At 44.4% G+C, this 20000-nt stretch overlaps 1 protein-coding gene across 1 annotated transcript in view; it reads right to left on the bottom strand.

The window, feature by feature from the left end:
• ptprna (protein tyrosine phosphatase receptor type Na) overlaps positions 1-12739 on the bottom strand; it is a 75363-nt gene extending 62624 nt beyond the window's left edge. Inside the window, exon 1 of the mRNA XM_063214705.1 lies at positions 12652-12739. Within this exon, the coding sequence (XP_063070775.1) occupies positions 12652-12739 (88 nt within the window). The remainder of the gene's footprint in view (positions 1-12651) is intronic.
• Positions 12740-20000: the final 7261 nt, after the last annotated feature.

The raw sequence follows: 20000 nt of genomic DNA, 5'->3' as shown, positions 1-20000 counted from the left end.
CTTAACAATATAGCTCACATTTACCCATTCATACACCGGCGGCAGACACTGTCATGAAAGGCGTCAGCCTTCCACCAGTCGCAATTTGGCGTGAAGTATCTTGGCCCAAGGACACTTTGATGGGGTCGACAGGAAAGAGTAACCTTCCAGTTGCCGATCCGTAACATCTACCACCTGAGCCACCATTAGCATCAGGGCTTGACATTGGCACCTGCCAACAGGCCGAATGCTGGTAAAACTTGGCTGTGGCTGGTAATAATTTCTGTGTCACTAGCCAATTTGGCAGGTAGCTTATTCCTTGGTTTAAACATATAAAAGGTGCCATATATTCTGTTGTTTTCTCCTAGAGTATCAATTGTTAGTTCAAGATAAAAAAAAGGCAGTACCACTTGAGCCACCACCACCTACCACCCTTCAGAGGGCAGCGGTGTCAGCAGAGGCTGCCTCACATATCACCCCCCCACCCTGTTTTACGACCTCTAATGCCACCATTATCACCAGGGCTTGACATTGGCATCTGCAAACTGGCCAAATGCTGGTAAAACTTGGCTGTGGCTGGTAATAATGTCGGTGTCCCTAGCCAATTTGACAAGTAGGTAGCTTATTCCTTGGTTTAACATATAAGAGGTGATTACAGTATATTCTGTTGTTTTCTCCTAGTGTATCAATTGTTGCCATTTCAGTTCAACTCAAAACTATCTTGGCCCAAGGACACGCAGGCGGAGTTGAGAGGGTAGAGTAACCTTCCGGTTGCCAATCTGCTCTCCCACCTGAGCTACCATCATCACCTGGGCTTGACATTGGCACCTGGAAGTGTCCAAATGCTGGTAACACTTGGTCACTAGCCAATTTGACAGGTAGCTTATTCATTGGTTTAACATATAAGAGGTGCCTATATTCTGTTGTTTTGTTCTAGTGTATCAGTTGTTAGTTCAAGAAAGAAAATTAAAAAGGCACCTATACCACCTGAGCCAACATCACCTACCACCCGTCACAGGGCAGCGGTGTCAGCCGAGGCTGCCACACATATCACCCCCCCACCCTGCTTTACGACCTCTGATGCCGCTGCTCCCTCCAAGTCAAGCCAGATCAGATTTATTATCCTACCAGAGGAAATTAAGCAGCAGCCACGCATTGCAAACAACACAACTCTCTCTCTCTCTCTCCTGGAAATTTGAAATGCTTCCATTCAGCTAATAATGAGACTGGAAATAAACAACTACAAATCTTACACAGTGCACCTTTAAGTTTAATAATGAGACGTTACCAAAAATCGAATACATGCAGTTGAAGTGAAATGGCAGCATGTCTGCAATGAATCCTACGTTCATCAGTAGCAAATAGTCAACTGTGTTCATCCTTTGGGCACTAACCCATACCTTCTTGTCAGGCTATGCACACATGGTCAGCCATGGCCTAGTGGTTAAGGAGATGTGCTTTAGATCAGAGGGTTGTAGCTCAAATCTCAAAACTCCCTATCTCACTCCATGGCTGAGGTGCCTTTGAGCAAGGCCCCTACGTTGCTCCAGGGGCTGTAACCAATACCCTACTGATAATAACTGTAAGCTGCTTTGGATAAAACATGTGAGATAAGTGTAATGTAATGCACAGTGTCACATGCATGCAGACATACACGCACACCAATGTCAAACAGATAAGATGTAGGCTACTAATGGGTGTAAATGATATAGCCAGAGATTCTTTAAGTATATAGAGATATGCCAACATAATAGGTTTCTATGGGCACCTAACGCGACCAGGTTCCGGTCTGCTTAAAGGGCTTTGTCATAATGCTCCTACAATGAATAGAACAGTCCTTAGGTCTGCCTAGGTCTGCCTAAGGGGGGGCATAATAGAACCAGGAAACAATGGGCCAATGGAACCTCTCTCTCTCTACTCTCTCTGATATAGCTCTTCTATTCATGCTTGCAATTATATCATATTTGTTCCATACTGTACAGTATGTGTACAGAGTGAAATATCTGAATACATCACCTCAAGAGACACTTAGTGTAACATCTGGATGCTTACACCAATGATTTGCACCTGTATATGAAATGCGCTATACAAATTAACTTGCCTTGCCTTGCCTTGCCCATGTTAACTAAGGATGATGTCATATAGCTGCAACATTCAGGCACATACAAGAAATAAGAGAAACTCAGACTACCATTTTTGGAGAAGTCAGGGGATTGTAAAATATTAACCATGCCAAATTACCATATTTGGTGAAGATAAACGACTCTTCAATATTAACCACACCTAATTACCATATTCCCTTCAAGAGACATGTGGAATATAAAATATTAAATTTGCCAAATTACCATATTTTTGGAAAGGACACAAAAGTCAAGGAAATACAGGAAATTATGTCTGTGGCTGTGCCAAAATGAGTACCTATTTAATTATCACAGAGGGGAAATTGGAACTACCAAATTTGGCTCCAGTCGAAGGATGACTTACTAGCAAGTGCCTTCCAAGGAGATAACCAATGTCACCATGTGAGCATAAATAGAGCAGAGCTACGACCATCCCTTTTCTTCCACACGAGCCCTAATTATAAACTTTTTTCACCTTCATCACACATATTTTTTAAAGGGCTGTCAAACCCTTTTAATTTGTTTAATTAAAGGGAAAGTGGTAAAATTGAATGAGTGTGGATTGTGGAAATGGTACATTGTTACAGTAGAACAACCAATATCATTCTAGAACACTCACCATCAGCACAGATCTGGTCCCTGCCACAAAGCCTCTTCTCAAACAGACAACCTAGAGAGAGAGAGAGAGACAGAGAGAGAGATAGAGAGAGAGAGAGAAAGAGAGAGAGAGAGAGAGAGAGAGAGAGAGAGAGAGAGAGAGAGAGAGAGAGAGAGAGAGAGAGAGAGAGAGAGAGAGAGAGAGAAAGAAAGGAAAGAAAGAAAGGGTGAAGCAGAGAGAGTGACATGAGAAAAATGAAGTTGAGAAAGGGAAAAAAGACGGAGGATAGAGGATAGAGAGGGAAGGAAAAGAAAGGAGAGAAAGAGGTAGAGGGGGAAAAAGACAAAGAGAACAAGTGTTATTTTGCAGTCGTTTGCGCAGTGCATGAATCACTCAGTTCAGTTCAGAGTTGAATGAGTGCGCAGTAGCAGCTTGGATCTTCCAGGATGTCGCGCCGCTCGGCAGATGTCAACTTCCTGTCTGATGAGTGGAGCGCTCGGCAGATGTCAACTTCCTGTATGATGAGTGTCCCTTATTGCTGCAGGGGTGGCGGCAAAAAGTCATCACTCCTCTCTGTCCCCTACACCCATTCACCCATACACTAGGCATGACAGATTGCACACACACACACACACACACACACACACACACACACACACACACACACACACACACACACACACACACACACACACACACACACACACACGCACACACATGCATGCACCATACACACACACCAGGTGCGATACCGCCGAGTTTGTGTGTGTGTGTGTGTGTGTGTGTGTGTGTGTGTGAGAGAGAGAGAGAGAGAGAGAGAGAGAGAGAGAGAGAGAGAGAGAGAGAGAGAGAGAGAGAGAGAGAGAGAGAGAAATGTCGGCAGAAAGAGAATATGCCAGTGGTGTAGTCTACGTAGAACGCGGGTATACGGAGTATACCCACTTCAAAATTTCAGGGATTTCAGTATACCCACTTAAAATTGATTGATCCATTATTTAGAATAGCACAGATATATACAGTAGACCCACTTCAAAAAATGCTCAAATATACAGTATACCCACCATAAAAAAGTTGACTACACCACTGGAATATGCGTACTTATTGTATTCTTTAACTTTTGATATGTTATCTTCTATGCAGTGTCCCCATTCCTGTAGTGCGACTTTGGAATCATTTTTCTAGAAAGTCTGACATTCTTAAAGGACAACAGTGTGTGTGTGTGTGTGTGTGTGTGTGTGTGTGTGTGTGTGTGTGTGTGTGTGTGTGTGTGTGTGTGTGTGTGTGTGTGTGTGTGTGTGTGTGTGTGTGTGTGTGTGTGTGTGTGTGTGTGTGTGTGTGTGTGTGTGTGTGTGTGTGTGTGTGTGTGTCAGCAATTTCCTATTGATTCTTGTTGTGTTCACACTTCCATAATCAATGCATTACTAATGTAATTACATATGGCGGGCCAATTCAGATGCGGCCCTTGGACAGCCAGGTTCTGGCCACCCACAAGCCCCTTGAAATACAGAATCGTTTTTCGGAATTTAGAGATAAATGTATGGGTTCTGTATAGAGCTTAAACGGGACACGGGACGTTAAAATGCATGAAATTACATCTAAGAAATGCAAAACTTTCTGGGGGACGACCCCCAGACCCCCCCACTTCAATGTTGGCAACTATAATACATACGTATAGTTCGGCCCCTTTACTGGGAGGAATTGAAAAACTGGCCCATGTTGACATTTAATTGAATACCCCTGGTGTATGGTATGGGATGGCAATGTCTGCGTGCGTGCGTGCGTTTGTGTATGACTGTCCTCCCCTCTTCTCTACTGCAGCCAAAATAGCATGAAAGGCAAGTAGAGCAGAGCAGAGCAGAGTGGAGTGGAACAGAGCAGAACAGACTAGAGTAGAGCCAGCCTTGCCAAAGTCCTTTCCCCCCACTATAAGAGAACACTTACTTTCCCCACAATATTTACGAGCAGATTTGTACGGGGATTCAGAAGTATAATCACAGCAAGACGCTGCCCGGCACATAACTATAAATCCTCCCAAGGATGTTATTATGGGGGCTAAAAGTTCTGTCCTGTCTAACTGTGCAACAAATCGTGTTGTTTTGCTTTCAGGTTATGATGAAAGTCAAGCCTAAATGGGTTTGCTGTTCACTGTTGCCCAAGTAGTTTGGGGTGTGTCTGTCTGCCTGCCTGAATGACTGACTGTACGTCCACATAGTATAAAATGTGTCGCCTTCGTAGTCAGCATTACAGGCTGGGAAACAGCGGCTGCATTTATCTCTGAATGAGGTACGCTAGGCTGGCTTGCTGCTGTAGGCTCAGTTGAGGATATGCTACAAGGATTTCCTTGGCAGTGGTAGGAGTTATATCATAGCCTGTCTACCTCTATAAACCCTCTCTGGTTATATTACCTTTCCAAAAGGGTTTTGTTTAGTTGTTATGATTCTTGTTAACTTGACAATTGACAATGATTAAATCTACTGTATCGCCAATGTGTTTTTGGAATCATTATTGATTTAAACAAATAACAAACTCACGGTGTTCTGTAATGCTGTGCATCTGTCCTGACCAACTTGTTGTGATTTAGAAGCATAGATGTAGGCCTATTTACAACACAGCTCTTCTATTTTAAAGGTCACACCTAATATGTAGCAGTAAGAACTGATTTTACAGGGTGTGTGTGTGTGTGTGTGTGCATGCGTGTTCGTGTGTGTGTGTGTGTGTGTGTGTGTGTGTGTGTGTGTGTGTGTGTGTGTGTGTGTGTGTGTGTGTGTGTGTGTGTGTGTGTGTGTGTGCGTGTTCATGTGTGTTTGTGTGTGTGTGTGTAATCTGGTGCAAAGTGTGGAAATTGCCAGAGAGCCGTGTAATACTGGACACAGCTGGTCAAATAAAGCAGCATCCACCAGGTACCTGTGTGTGAGTGTGTGTGTGTGTGTGTGTGTGTGTGTGTGTGTGTGCGTGCGTGCGTGCGTGCGTGTGCGTGTGTGTGTGTGTGTGTGTGTGTGTGTGTGTGTGTGCGTGCGTGTGTGTGTGCGTGTGTGTGTGTGTGTGTGCATGCCATGGGGGTCCAGCAGGACAAACAGAGATAAGGGCAGAGAGAGACAAACACAGACGCAGAGCAGAGCTGCACATCCACACCACAGATATACACCCAGATAAGAGGAAAGAAAGAAAGAAAGAAAGAAAGAAAGAAAGAAAGAAAGAAAGAAAGAAAGAAAGAAAGAAAGAAAGAAAGCGAGGAAAAGATGGACTAATGAATGGCCATTATATCCATACAGACAGACTGACAGACAGACTGACAGACGGACAGATAGCCAAACACATGGGGAAAATAATAAAAGCAGCAGAGGATGTTGCATGGAGAGAGAGAGAGAGAGAGAGAGAGAGAGAGAGAGAGAGAGAGAGAGAGAGAGAGAGAGAGAGAGAGCAATGATGTACAGACAAAGAGAACATTTGAGGAGAGCAACTTAACAAGACAAAATGGGACAAGACGAGATAAGATGAGACGAGATGAGATGAGGCAAAATGAGATGAGATGAAAAGCTGTGGAACGCTGGCATAGGGACGAAAGGGGAACGAGGGAAAAGAAGAAGGCAAAAGCTGAACAGGAGGAGACAGAGATGGATGGATGCATGACAGAGGCGAGGGAGAGGGACAGCAGGGTGGGGTGTCTTGATAGAGAGGATGGGCTACAGAGTGCAAAAGAGACGTGAAACACCAAGCAGAGCAGACTGTTAGAGGGGTGAACTGCAACAAAATGAAGTCTTGGCAATGCTTATTTTTCAAGCTTCAACTAAAAAGCATTTAGTCAATATGAATAGTTGTAAATTTTATAAATATTTGTTTGAAGCACGTAAAAAAAATCAAGAAAAAATGACTCGACCCATGGACAAATATCTTGAAACAAGTCAAAATAGTAAGTTTTAGTTCAAAAGCAGTAGTTAATAGGTGATTTTTGCATTGTTACAAAAATGAGAAATTAAATGAGAAATTACTGAAAATATAGAAGTGAGAAAATGTATTTGAGTTTGATTTTTAACTTTATGTCACATAATTCAGTAAAATGCAATTTAAAATGTTTTTATTAGGCTCAGTTGTTCGCAGGATTGCTTTTTACTACATGATAGATGTGGTGTCTATACTATATTTATCACAACAGTCACAGGCCAAACAGTGATATTTAAGAGTACTTGCTTGGCTTTTCTTTTTGCATTAAATATGCATATGGTTTTCCAGGCAATGTCATTGTGTAAATATTTGTTTTGTTTCTGAGTGACAGAATTGTCTGCTGTTCTGCACGTGATGAGTATTCATGTGTTTTATTATTCTGTTCCCAGCTAGTTTGTCGCTCCTACTGATCGCATTAATGATGAACTGAGAACTCAGTGATCATTTTTTCATCCGTCACACATCGGAGAAAATACGTCAGTAGAAGTGCATCAGTACTTTGATGTGTCAAACTGACAGGAAGACCACAAGACCCACTGCTGTCTTACTACACACTGTGTCTTATTTCTGTGGCATATGCATATAGTAGATTGTGCTCAATTATCATTGGCTACAGGAAGAAGTGTGACGTGAAAAGAAGCGGTTGTCAGATCGACTTGAATGCAAAATCCACTGAAGAGTGACAGACAATTTGAGGCTAACCCATGAGAGAGAGGGAGAGAGAAAAAGAGAAAGTGAGAGGAGGGGGGAGCAAGAAATTGAAAGGAGGGGCTATTATAATGTTCTTACTCCATGCACACAGAGAGAGAGAGAGAGAGAGAGAGAGAGAGAGAGAGAGAGAGAGAGAGAGAGAGAGAGAGAGAGAGAGAGAGAGAGAGAGAGAGAGAGAGAGAGAGAGAGAGAGAGAGAGAGAGAGAGAGGCACATAGGCCTACAAAGAGAGGCACACACAGAGCAACTCTGCCAGTTTGTGATGTGTTGGTTCTGCACAACCACCCTCTATATTGGCCAATTATGGAGAGGCCGTTGCATCAATACTCTGCTCCTACTTATCCGGCTTCAGTTCCCAGCTAACTGCATCAGGCCTGATGAGGCTCCAAGGGAAATGGCCCTCCCACACAGTGCACCGTACAGTACAATACAATAGAACCTGTTGAGGCATCGCCTGGCTGCCTGTCTGTCTGCCTGTGTGCTTGTCTGTCTGTCTGCCTTTCTGTCTGTCTGTCTGCCTGTCTGTCTGCATGTCTGTCAGCCTGCCTGCCTGCCTGTCTGTCTGTCTGCCTGCCTGCCTGCCTGTCTGTCTGCCTGTCTGTCTGTCTGCCTGCCTGTCCTACACAGTCTCACCCCAAGTAGTCAATTTTTGACTACTCAATTTTTGACACCCCAAGACTGCAATTTTTGACGTCTTGGGTATTCCTTCCACGTCACATTTTGACTATGTCCTCAAAGGCGCCCCCTTGTGGCAGCATAACATCATTGAGGTTAGGTTTAGGAATAGGTTTAGGGTTAGGCCACATAGTCAAAATGTGACGTGGAAGGAATACCCAAGACGTCAAAAATTGCTGTCTGGTCCAAGGTAGTCAGAAATTGACTACTTGGGGTGAGACTGCGTTGGTCTGTCTGTCTGTCTGTCTGTCTGTCTGCCTGTGTCTCTCTGTCTTGTGTCTGCCTGCCTGTCTGTCTGTGTCTGCCTGTCTGCCTGTCTGTCTGTGTCTGTCTGTGTGTCTGTCTGTTTGTGTCTGCCTGCCTGTCTGTCCGTCTGTCTGTCTGTGTCTGCCTGCCTGTCTGTCTGCTTTTTTGTCTCTCTGTGTTTGTTTGCTTGTTTGATTTTGTTTTGCCTGTGTCTGTCTGTCTTTTTGTCTGTCTGTCAGTCTGCCTTTCTATCAGTATGTCTGCCTTTCTGTCTGTCTGTCTGTCTGTCTGTCTGTCTGTCTGTCTGTCTGTCTGTCTGTCTGTCTGTCTGTCTGTCTGTAGTTTTTTGTTTGTTTGTTTGTTTTGGTAATACAGGATTGGTCACTAGATCATATTTTCATACAGGTAAATAAGAGATATTGCTTTAATATCCACAGCAGTAGGCAATAAGCACAGTGTTGTCCCAGATGCAGCCCTGTATAAAAGGTAGCCTGCATTTCCATTTAAATAAAAAAAAACAAGGCAATCTGAACACCTGCTTCTAGTAGGAGCAGTAATTGAATTGTAAATAGGAAATCTTTGACAAACGGTACAAAAACAACTCTAAAAGCCAGCAGCAATTGATTGATTTTCCTGGTTTGTTTGTTTCTTCTAAAAGGGAGCTTTATTTAGCCACAGGAACAGGGCCAACGACTAATAAGAGGATGCACGCCTTTTAGTCACACACTGGCATAAATGACATTTGGAAAATGTCCCAAAAACAATCCAAATATATCTTTTGTATAAATGTTTGCTTTTTTGCCTGGGCAAGACAAAAAAGAAGGCCAAGAACAGATAGGCCCATTTATTACTACTCCACCCTGGCAAAATGACGCATATTCGTACGCAAAATGTGTGTTGTCTTCACTCACAGATATCAATGATGTAAACAAACACAACATACAATGCAGTTGTATTAACTGAAATGGTCTTGGGACCCACAATTTTCCATGGTAATTACGTTGTGACCCAATGATTTGTCATGCCGTCAGAGTCTTTAAATAATAATCAAAAATAGTATATATATGCTTTTAATAATATGCACCAGCATTTGCATCGTGTGCTGACATGCTACATGTCTTATCAACTTGTGAGTATGAACGACAGAAAATAAAAAAGGTGAATCTATACATTTTTACACCACAGCTCTGTGTCTCACCCAGCTCTGGGACCCCTCTGCTCCCCAGCGCCACTTTTGGGTCCCGAGACCACCAGTTACTGTAAGAAACACTGATTTACTGCATACATCAGGAGTATTCAATTACATGTCAACCAGGGCCAGTTTTTCAAATTCCTCCCAGTAAAGGGGCCGAACTATACAGTACGTATGTATTATGGTTGCCGACTGTCAATGAACAAAAAAAATATGGCAGGCTTCATTGAAGTGGGGGATCTGAGGGTGCTCCCCTACAAAGTTTTGCATTTCTTAGATGTAATTTCCGGCATTTTAAGCAAAAACAATTCTGCATTTTAAGGGGCTTGTGGGGGGCCAGAACCTTGCCGTCCAAGGGCCGCATCTGGCCCCAGAGCCGCCATTTGAATAGCCCTGGCATACATGATAGAGAAGGTCATCATAGTTGAAACAGGAAACACATTAAAATAATCTTGCACACAGTACAATCATCTGAAACACATTAAAATAATCTGGCACACAGTATAATGATCTGTTCACTGAAGCACATCACACACACAGGAGAAAATGTACCATCACCGCATGAGAACAATTATTTCTAAATACAGCATACGGCAGGTAGCTTTGCAGAAGGAGAGAGAGAGGGAACGAATAAAGGAAGGGGGTGAGAGAGAGAACGAAGGAGACAGAGGTGGGAATCAGAGAAAGAGAGAGAGAGAGAGAGAGAGAGAGAGTGTGTGTGTGTGTGTGTGTGTGTGTGTGTGTGTGTGTGTGTGTGTGTGTGTGTGTGTGTGTGTGTGTGTGTGCGCGCGTGTGCGTGCGTGTGTGTGTGTGTGTGTGTGTGTGTGTGTGTGTGTGTGTGTGTGTGTGTGTGTGTGTGTGTGTGTGTGTGTGTGTGTGTGTGTGTGTGTGTGTGTGTGTGATCACCCATATCATTTTAACATTGTTGTAGGCTACACCTGTGACGCAAGCCTACATGTCATCAGTGACTCACACACTAGCTCCACACACACACACACACACACACACACACACACACACACACACACACACACACACACACACACACACACACACACACATACACACACGTACCACACACACACACACGCACGCACGCACGCACACACACACACACACTGAATGGGACTGCGTGACATATTTGAAGGTAATTTGTGGAACACTGTGGAAGACTGTGATAAGAGAACGAGTGTGATAGAATCTTATACCTGTATGGGGCATCAAGAACTACTGTGAACTAAAATCTATAACGAACAGTAAAACTTCGTCTTGACAATATTACGGAGCTTTATTACCAGAAATAGAGAAAAAAAAATATGTTGACAAACATGTTTACAAAGAGAAATAGTGTTAAATAAAAAAAAACACTATTCTGAATATTGTTGTTTAGGCTGTAGGCAGATGTACGTACGGTTGCTGTAATAGCAAGACCTTATTGACAACTGTGTCCTTCCAACTTTCTTGTGAATGATCATGAAGATCTACCCTGGCTGGCACACTGGCAAGACTGGAGGGCCGAAGACAGAGATTCTTTAAGTATATAGAGATATGCCAACATAGTAGGTTTCTATGGGCACCTAACGCGACCAGGTTCCGGTCTGCCTAAAGGGCCGTGTCATAATGCTTCTACAATGAATAGAACAGTCCTTAGGTCTGCCTAGGTCTGCCTAAGGGGGGCCATAATAGAATCAGGAAACAATGGGCCAATGGAACCTCTCTCTCTCTCTACTCTCTCTGCTGAAGAGAATAATGATCTGATCCACACACAGAGGCGTAGCAGCAAATTATGAGCCCTATCCAGTGGTCGAGTTGTGAAATCAAACCAGGGAGGATGGTTAGAGATTGATTGTGCATATTGGGGGTTCGGTGGTTTCTCCCCCGAGAAAATTTTGAAAATGTAGTTATTGAAAGTGCAATTTTAACACAATATATGAGGAAGAGAGGCCTGATTTAGAGGGGGATGATTTTTGACAATTTTCTTTGTCGAGGGGATGGCATCTCCCCTCATCCCCCTACAACTCGAGCCCTGGCACTATCTACCATCAGTTCCAATGGACCCCGAGCCATCCAGCGATAGATCATCATAAATCAGACACTATGTGGGCCCCCTATTCCAGGGGCCCTGGTAACTCAGTCACACTTCACCCCCCCTGCATATGACACCCCTGTCCACACATGAACCAGCCTGTGACGTGAGCATCACCGTTGGCTGAGTGGAGTGACAGGGCCTCTGCACTGCTGCTGTGCCGTGCTCGAGCTTCCACTCCCTCTCTCTCATCATCAGCAGCCACGCGCGCGAACGACACGTCTGTGACCACAAAGAGCCCCCGCGCTGCGTGTTGTTACCAGGGAAATAAGGCAACGGACGGCGACAGCCAATGACATCTTCATTGTGCATGAAGCTAGCTGAGTACTGTTGTCGTAGAGGAAGGAGGGGGAGTATAGGGAATGGCAAACAGAGGAGTGAGAAGGAGGGGTGGGATGAGGAAGAGAGGAGGATGTTGTTGAGGGGAAAGAAAAAAGGAAGAGACGAGATGGAGAACGGAACTGAGACCGTTGGCTCGGCGCTCTCCGTGGTGCTGACGTGATGTGGCACGCGCTTTCATTGTTTCTTGTTCATTTCTTTCTGGTGTTCGTGAAATACATGAATAAAGGTCGAGTCATTTGTAACAGTTGGCTACTTATCAAACCGTTTGAATGAAGCTATGATTTGTTTATAACTTTACATGGAAACTGTATGACATATTGCAGTCGCAGGCCTGCTGACTTGCTAAAAAGAAAACGAACATCTGCCATGTTCAAGTAGGCCTATTTGACATGGTTTACGCATGTTTGTTTTTATTTTGTATGCTCCAACAAACTCTGCGCCTTCTGGGCAACAGCGTATGGAGACTAACCTACAACCAATTCGCCACAACAAGTAGCACACACCTACAACCTGTTATGATTAGCCTACTAAACACTCATCTCTGACAAGTAAAACCGCTATCCTTTCAGCAATGTGGTTTGAAATACCAACAGCAAGGAATCAACACACAGACATTAAAGACGAGCCAAAATTGTTTTTGTCTATTTTTACTGAGTGAGATTCCCTCTGCGCTCGCCCTGACTTCCAACCAGACCAGATCAGACCAGACCAAACCAGGCGTGTGCAGCATCCCTTCCCCGTGATGCACGACATGTTCTTACCGTATCTGGTGGACAAGCCGACCTGATAGCACACGGTCAGGAGAAGCACGACTCTCCAGAGTCGCGGGTGTCTGGAACCTGCAGCCATCCTCCAGGCAGGGCTTGGGTCAGCCAGCGGCGCCAGTTTGGTTGTCTCCTTTAATTGGCGATTTAAATCCCCATTTTGCCAGGCGCACGGTAATAAACGTATACAGCTGAATGACTAAAGCAGGTAAAGGGAAAGGTTGGCGAGGAAAGAGGGGCTGGAGGTGGGCTGCTCTGTGTCTGTGGGGCTTGTCGTAAAAGGCAATCAAAAACATACGGAGACATTCATGAGAGCTCAGAAAACCTGGGCTGGATCGGGAGGAGGATTCACATCAAAGTGTTTTTTTTTTCTTTTCTTTCTTTTCTTCCATGACCACGCCAAGATGACGGGGACCCGCAATTACGTCATAGCCCCCATATACATCTCCTCAAGACGGAGCCAATGCGAAGAGGGGGAGGGAGATGAAGAATGTGTGCGTAGTCGTATAACCTACGTCAGAGCATCTTGCAATCAGAATGAAATAATAACGGTTCTTACAGCCGTTACTGACAAACGGTGCCATTTTATAACGTGTTTGTATTCAGTGTGTGTGCAGCAGGCATCCGCAGCGTGGGCAAAAGGAGGCTTAGAGAGGTTCACAGGCGTGGGAGAGTGAACCGCTGCAGGGATAAGGAAGCGGCAGCCGGCCAGCTAGCCAGGTGCTGAAAAGAACCGACACGTCATCCTTTAAGCGCTCTGCTGACCCCTCCTGCTGGGTCAACAACACACACACACACACACACACACACACACACACACACACACACACACACACACACACACACACACACACACACACACACACACACACACACACACACACACACACACACACACACTTTATTCATAGAGACACTGACTCGCCTGTATCTGAAGAAATCCATTCAAATCATTCTCATTTCATTGCAGTTGTAAGATTTCCCCCCTAGCCAGGAATTATTATTATTTTTTATTGTGGATAGGGCCTATATGAATACAAAAACAAACATGCTTTGAATATGTATGGGACTTCAAACATAATTTAGGATATTCTAATGCGATATCTGATTATAAAAATCAGCGTTTGTAATGATGGTGAGACTCAGTATTTTAAGTCTAGTCAAGTCCGCTTTATTGTATGTTTCTTCATATACACCTGGTCATTCAAGGCAAGTGGAGTTAGGCTACACAGTAAATTTAACACTTAGAGAGTTGATTTGACACCATTTGGACTTAAATGAACTCTTTAAGTGTTGAATTAACACAGCAACATTTACTGTGTACGCAATTGACATTATCCGGACATACATAAAGTGAAAGCGTGAAAGCCCATTGGGAAACTCCAACTCCCATTGTCATTGTGACACAGCACTCCACAGCACACAAGTGAACACTGCACACAACGAAATTGCATTTATACCTCACCCGTGCAAGGGGGCAGCCCTCAATGGCGCCCCAAGGGAGCAGTGCGGCGGGACGGTACCATGCTCAGGGTACCTCAGTCATGGAGGAGGATGGGGGAGAGCACTGGTTGATTACTCCCCCCATCAACCTGGCGAGTTGGGAGTCAAACCTGCAACCTTTGGGCTACAAGTCTGACGCCCTGACCGCTTACCCATGACTGCCCAGATTTCCCATGACTGCCCATCTTGTTTATTCTGCCTCAGGGCATCTTGGGAGTGTCAACACTCCCCTTGATATGACTTGAGTAGCATGTGTCAAATGATCGATCATTACAAACTCTAAAGTGTGTGTGTGTGTGTGTGTGTGTGTGTGTGTGTGTGTGTGTGTGTGTGTGTGTGTGTGTGTGTGTGTGTGTGTGTGTGTGTGTGTGTGTGTGTGTGTGTGTGTGTGTGTGTGTGTGTGTTTGTGTGCAAGACAGGATCAATAAGGGAGTGTAACAAGTAGTTGAGTAAAAATAGTCTACACAGTAAATATAATATTATAATCTTAAAGGGATACTGTCCCATTTTACCAGTTAGCCGCCAGCTGGTCTCATAGGACTGAATGTTAACTGCTAGCTTGGAGGTAAAATTTGCACTGCCATACCCAGAGAACGGTTGAAAGTACAGGAGAACAGTAAAACCCTATTATTTAACTCAAGGGGAGGTGTAAAATAAGCTTATTTCCAAAAATGGGACAGTATCACTTTAATGTCTCAGTAGACCTACGGTATCTCTATGAATATTGTAGCAGCTGGAGGCCAGTTGTGGACATGCAATCCATCCCATACATCAGTGGTGTAGTCTATTTTTTGTGGTGGGTATACTGTAGCCTATATTTGAGTATTTTTTGAAGTGGGTATATTGTATATATTTGTGCTATTCTAAATAATGGATCAATCAATTTTAAGTGGGTATACTGAAATCCCAGAAATTTTGAAGTGGGTATACTCCGTATACCTGCGTTCTACGTGGACTACACTACTGCCATAAGTGGGGGCTGAGTGCGCTGCGATACAGCACCCCCTCATTAAGCACCTTATTCAAAATGTTTGATGCGGGTCTCTCTTCATCAATTTGTAAGGAGAGAAGGGACCAAGAACCCGGTAAGGTAATAACTGCACCTCCTTGACCACTCTGTTCTCCTTCATTGTTTAAATATACATATATATATATTTTTAAATGTGACATGTGCTGTTTAGTTTTTTTCTAAGATGCAAACTAATTATACAAAGGGGAAAAAACAACAACGTTTGGGCTCCAAGGAGAGAGGGGCAGGTACATAGACCACTAGTTAGTGATCCAGCTGTATTGTAAACTACAGGTACTCTGCTGACATCTAGTGGTGAGAGGGGTTCACTGCATCTACAGCAGTGCTGCCACATGGTACTATTTGTCAATTTCAACTTATCAGTCCAAAATATGATACGTATACGTATAGATATTAGAATATGTATGTACTGAGTGGGGATTTGAGTTTTCAATTGAATGTATAAAAGAGTGTATGCGCACTGCAGTGATATTTAGGGCTATGAGATATGCTGTTCTGTTTTAGTCTATGATTCATTACTCTGTCCTATCACTATCCTGAATTCTGTCTGCTTGCCTACCTGGCTGCTTGCCTTCCCGTCTGTCTGTCCATCTATTGGTCTGCTTGCCAGTCATACTCTGTAACTGTTATAGTGTCTGTTTGCCTGTCATTCGGTGACACCATCATAATTTGTGTCTATCTGACTGTGTGTGCCCCCCCTCTCCGCATTTCTGCCTATCTGACTGTCTGTGCCCCCCCCCCTTCGCATTTCTGCCTATCTGACTGTCTGTGCCCCCCCCCCTTCGCATTTCTGCCTATCTGACTGTCTGTTCCCCCATCATAATTTGTGTCTATCTGACTGTCTGCCCCCCCCCTCCACATTTCTGCCTATCTGACTGTCTGCCCCCCCCCCTCCACATTTCTGCCTATCTGACTGTCTGTGCCCCCCTCCNCATTTCTGTCTATCTGTCTGTCTGTTCCCCTCTCCGCATTTCTGCCTATCTGACTGTCTGTGCCCCCCCCCCTCTCCGCATTTCTGCCTATCTGACTGTCTGTGCCCCCCCCCTCCGCATTTCTGCCTATCTGACTGTCTGTGCCCCCCCCTCCCCCCCTCCGCATATCTGTGTCTATCTGACTGTCTGTGCCCCCCCCCCTCTCCGCATTTCTGCCTATCTGACTGTCTGTGCCCCCCCCCCTCCCCCCCCTCATTTCTGCTCCATAACGTGCGTGCCGCCTCAGTGGCTGTGTGTGTGTGTGTGTGTGTGTGTGTGTGTGTGTGTGTGTGTGTGTGTGTGTGTGTGTGTGTGTGTGTGTGTGTGTGTGTGTGTGTGTGTGTGTGTGTGTGTGTGTCCTCAGCCCAGTGGCATGTGTGTATGGCTGTTGTGTGCGTTGCCATGACAGCGATCAGGAGTTTTTGAAAGACGACCCCCTTGAGAGAGCAATGCCATGCACACCACCCACGCTTTCCACACACACACACACACACACACACACACACACACACACACACACACACACACACACACACACACACACACACACACACACACACACACATACACCAACGGACCCACACACACGCACGCACACACACACACACACACACACACATGCACGCAGACACACACACACACACAAACACACACACACAAACACACACACGCACACACATGCGCACACCACACACCCATGCTGTATGTCACATGTCATGGCCTTTAAAGAAACCTCTGCCTCCCCCCTCGTACCCCACCCCAGTGAGTCTACACACATAGCCTAACCTACACATAGACCAGCATAGAACAGCTTTGTGTCAATCGAGAACCCTTCTTCATACTTTAATCAGACCATTATGCCGATTTTGGGTGCATATCATAAAAAAAATCTCTCTCTCTCTCTCTCTCTCTCTCTCTCTCTCTCTCTCTCTCTCTCTCTCTCTCTCTCTCTCTCTCTCTCTCTCTCTCTCTCTCTCTCTCTCTCTCTCGCTCTCTCTCTCTCTCTCTCTCTACCATCTTCCTATGCCATCTTTCCCTCTCTAAGTTCAATATTATTTATATGTCTTCCTCTCTTTTGGTCTGTCCCTTGTCCTCTGTGTGTGTGTGTGTAACGGAGGCCAACTAGCAGAGTGTGACGTAGAACGTTAGTAAGCGTCCCTCTCGAAGTCTCATACAGTATCAGTAGCACTGGGCTATCGGACTGGTCCATTAGCGTTATCGTGCTGTGACTCTTTCACCCAAACTGTTGCGTTGACCAGGAGGTGGCGAGTTCCAGACCCAGAGGGGTACGGACTGCATGGGAACACCTCAGTTACATGCAGGGCAGGACCGGGTCCAAAACACAGCATTTGTCCTATAGATCAGCCTCTCACACATGTCCCATCTTTCTACAATATCATGACTGCCTAGGTCCATTGTCCATGTAAAGACAGATGGACCAATGTACCATCCCCTTCTAAATGCGGGGCCAGTCTCTACAGTAAAAAACACAACACAAAAGCAAAAAGGAACCAACAACAACAGCAGCCACGGCCCCTGAGAACCGTTGACCCACAGGGAAAATGCCCTGTATGCTAGATTACCAGTCCAGCCCTGATTACATGCCATTCAGTAAATTCCCACCGCTCTGGCATTTCAATAGCCAGGGATGCACGCGGAGCCTTGATGCCGATGGCAGTGCCAATGGGAATACCTTTGTGAAGTGGTACCCACACTTTTTCAGCTGGGACCCCCTTTTGCGTCCCCCCCACCTCCCATTTTCCAAATGCAAAAAGACATTTTTGCTAAACTTTAAACCACCAGAACATGCAAACCACAAGAAAGATAAATACAGTGAGTCCAATATGTATTTGATCCCTTGCTGATTTTGTTGGTTTGCCTACTAACAAAGACATGATCAGTCAATAAATGTTATGATAATATGTATTCTAATATGGAGAGACAGAATATCAAAAAGAAAATCCAGAAATTAACTGAAGAGAATATATATTAATTTATTTCCATTTCATCGAGCAAAATAAGTATTTGATCCCCTGCCAACTGATTACAGTTCCGGGCCCACAGACCAGATGGGCACTTCCGATCAACTTGTCATCTGAATTAAAGACACCTGTACATACTAACATGCATAAAAGACACATTGAATCAGCAGAATCAGTCCATAGTATGAGTGAATCAGTCACACTCCAACCTCAACAGCATGGGAAAGACCAAAGAGTGGTCAAATGATATCAGGGACACGATTTTAGACCTGAACAAAGATTAAATGGGCTGCAAAGCCACAAGAAAGAGACTGGGTATTAATGACCCAGCTGTTGATGCATTTCTTCCAAAATGTGAGGAATACAAAATGACTATCTATCAGCCCGTCTGGGGTTCTATACAAGATTTGACCTTTTGTAGGGATTTGATAATCATGAGAACAGAAAGAAATCACCCTAGAGCTGTACGGGATGAACTAGGCAATGATAGCAAAGCTACTGGGACCAAAATCACTGAGAAAACTACTGGTAGCACTTAATGCCACAGAGGTTTAAAATCCTGTAGTGCACACATGGTACCTCTACTTCAGAAGGAACCTGCGCAGTCCCACTTGAGGTTTGCCAACGGACATCAGACTGGTTTAGGATATGATAAGGAGGTGCTGTAGTCAGATGAAACCAAAATCAAGCTGTTTGGCATTATCACAATTCAATGTGTTTTGAGAAAGAGTACCACTGTCTATGATCCCAAGAACACCCTCCTCACCATCATGCATGAAAGTGGTATCATTATGGTTTGAGGGTGTTTGTCTGGCCAAGGCACAGGACAACTTCACATCGTCAATGAATGGATGGAGGGAGACATGTAATGTGCAATCCTGAGTGCAAACGTCCTTCCCTCCACCACTACACTGATGGGTGGGCCATTGTTGGATCTCCCAACATGACAATAATACACAACATACAGTCAAAGCAACGAAGGAATGGCTCAATAAGAAGCATATTAAAGTCGTGAAGTGGCCTAGACAGTCTCCAAATATTAACCCTATAGTAATTCTATGGAGAGAACTGAACCTCCCATTTGCCAAGCTACAGCCACAAACTATTAATGTTTTAGAGATAATGTGCAAAGAGAAATGGGCAAAAATAGTTTCTACTATATGCACAAACATTGTCATTAACTAAAAGAAGCATCTAACCTCAGTGCTATAAAACTAGAGCTTTGCCACAAAGCACTTTATCTTCTTTAGCTAGAGGGGTCAAATACTTATTACCCTAAATTAAATACAAATAAATTAAAATATATTATTTTAAGTTATTTTCTGGAATTTCTTTTTGATATTCTGTCTCTCCATGTTTGAATACATATTATCATAAATTTATAGACTGATCATGTCTTTATTAGTGGGCAAACGGGAAAAATCAGTAAGGGATCAAATACATATTGGACTCACTGTACATGTATTACCCATTGAAGAGAATATTGTTGCTAACAATGTATAAAAGCGTACATTCATAGTTTTATGCAAACATAAACAGACCCTTCTGTCCACGTCCACGACCTCCCTGCAGCACCTCTGTGACCGCCTTGGGGGTCCTGGCCCGTAGTTTGGGAATACCTTTCGGAATTCCAGGCGGTACTTCTGCTGCCGTTGCTGCTGGGAAGTAGAGGATGGCTGTGGTTGGGGTTGCATGTCCGTATGTGTTTGTGTTGACAAGACATGCACAGCAGGAGAGCGGTGTCAATATTTCAGGGTAAACTTTTATACATCCACATACTAGAGTATTTACAACATTCTGGAGAGTGAGTTACTGTTACAGTGCAGTCAATTAACCCCTTAAGACACGGCTTTATAAATG

Source organism: Engraulis encrasicolus, chromosome 13 (genome assembly GCF_034702125.1).
Source record: "Engraulis encrasicolus isolate BLACKSEA-1 chromosome 13, IST_EnEncr_1.0, whole genome shotgun sequence".
NCBI lineage: Eukaryota > Metazoa > Chordata > Actinopteri > Clupeiformes > Engraulidae > Engraulis > Engraulis encrasicolus.
The sequence above is the reverse complement of the archived record's forward strand: the minus strand, read 5'-3'. Positions and strand labels throughout refer to the sequence as shown.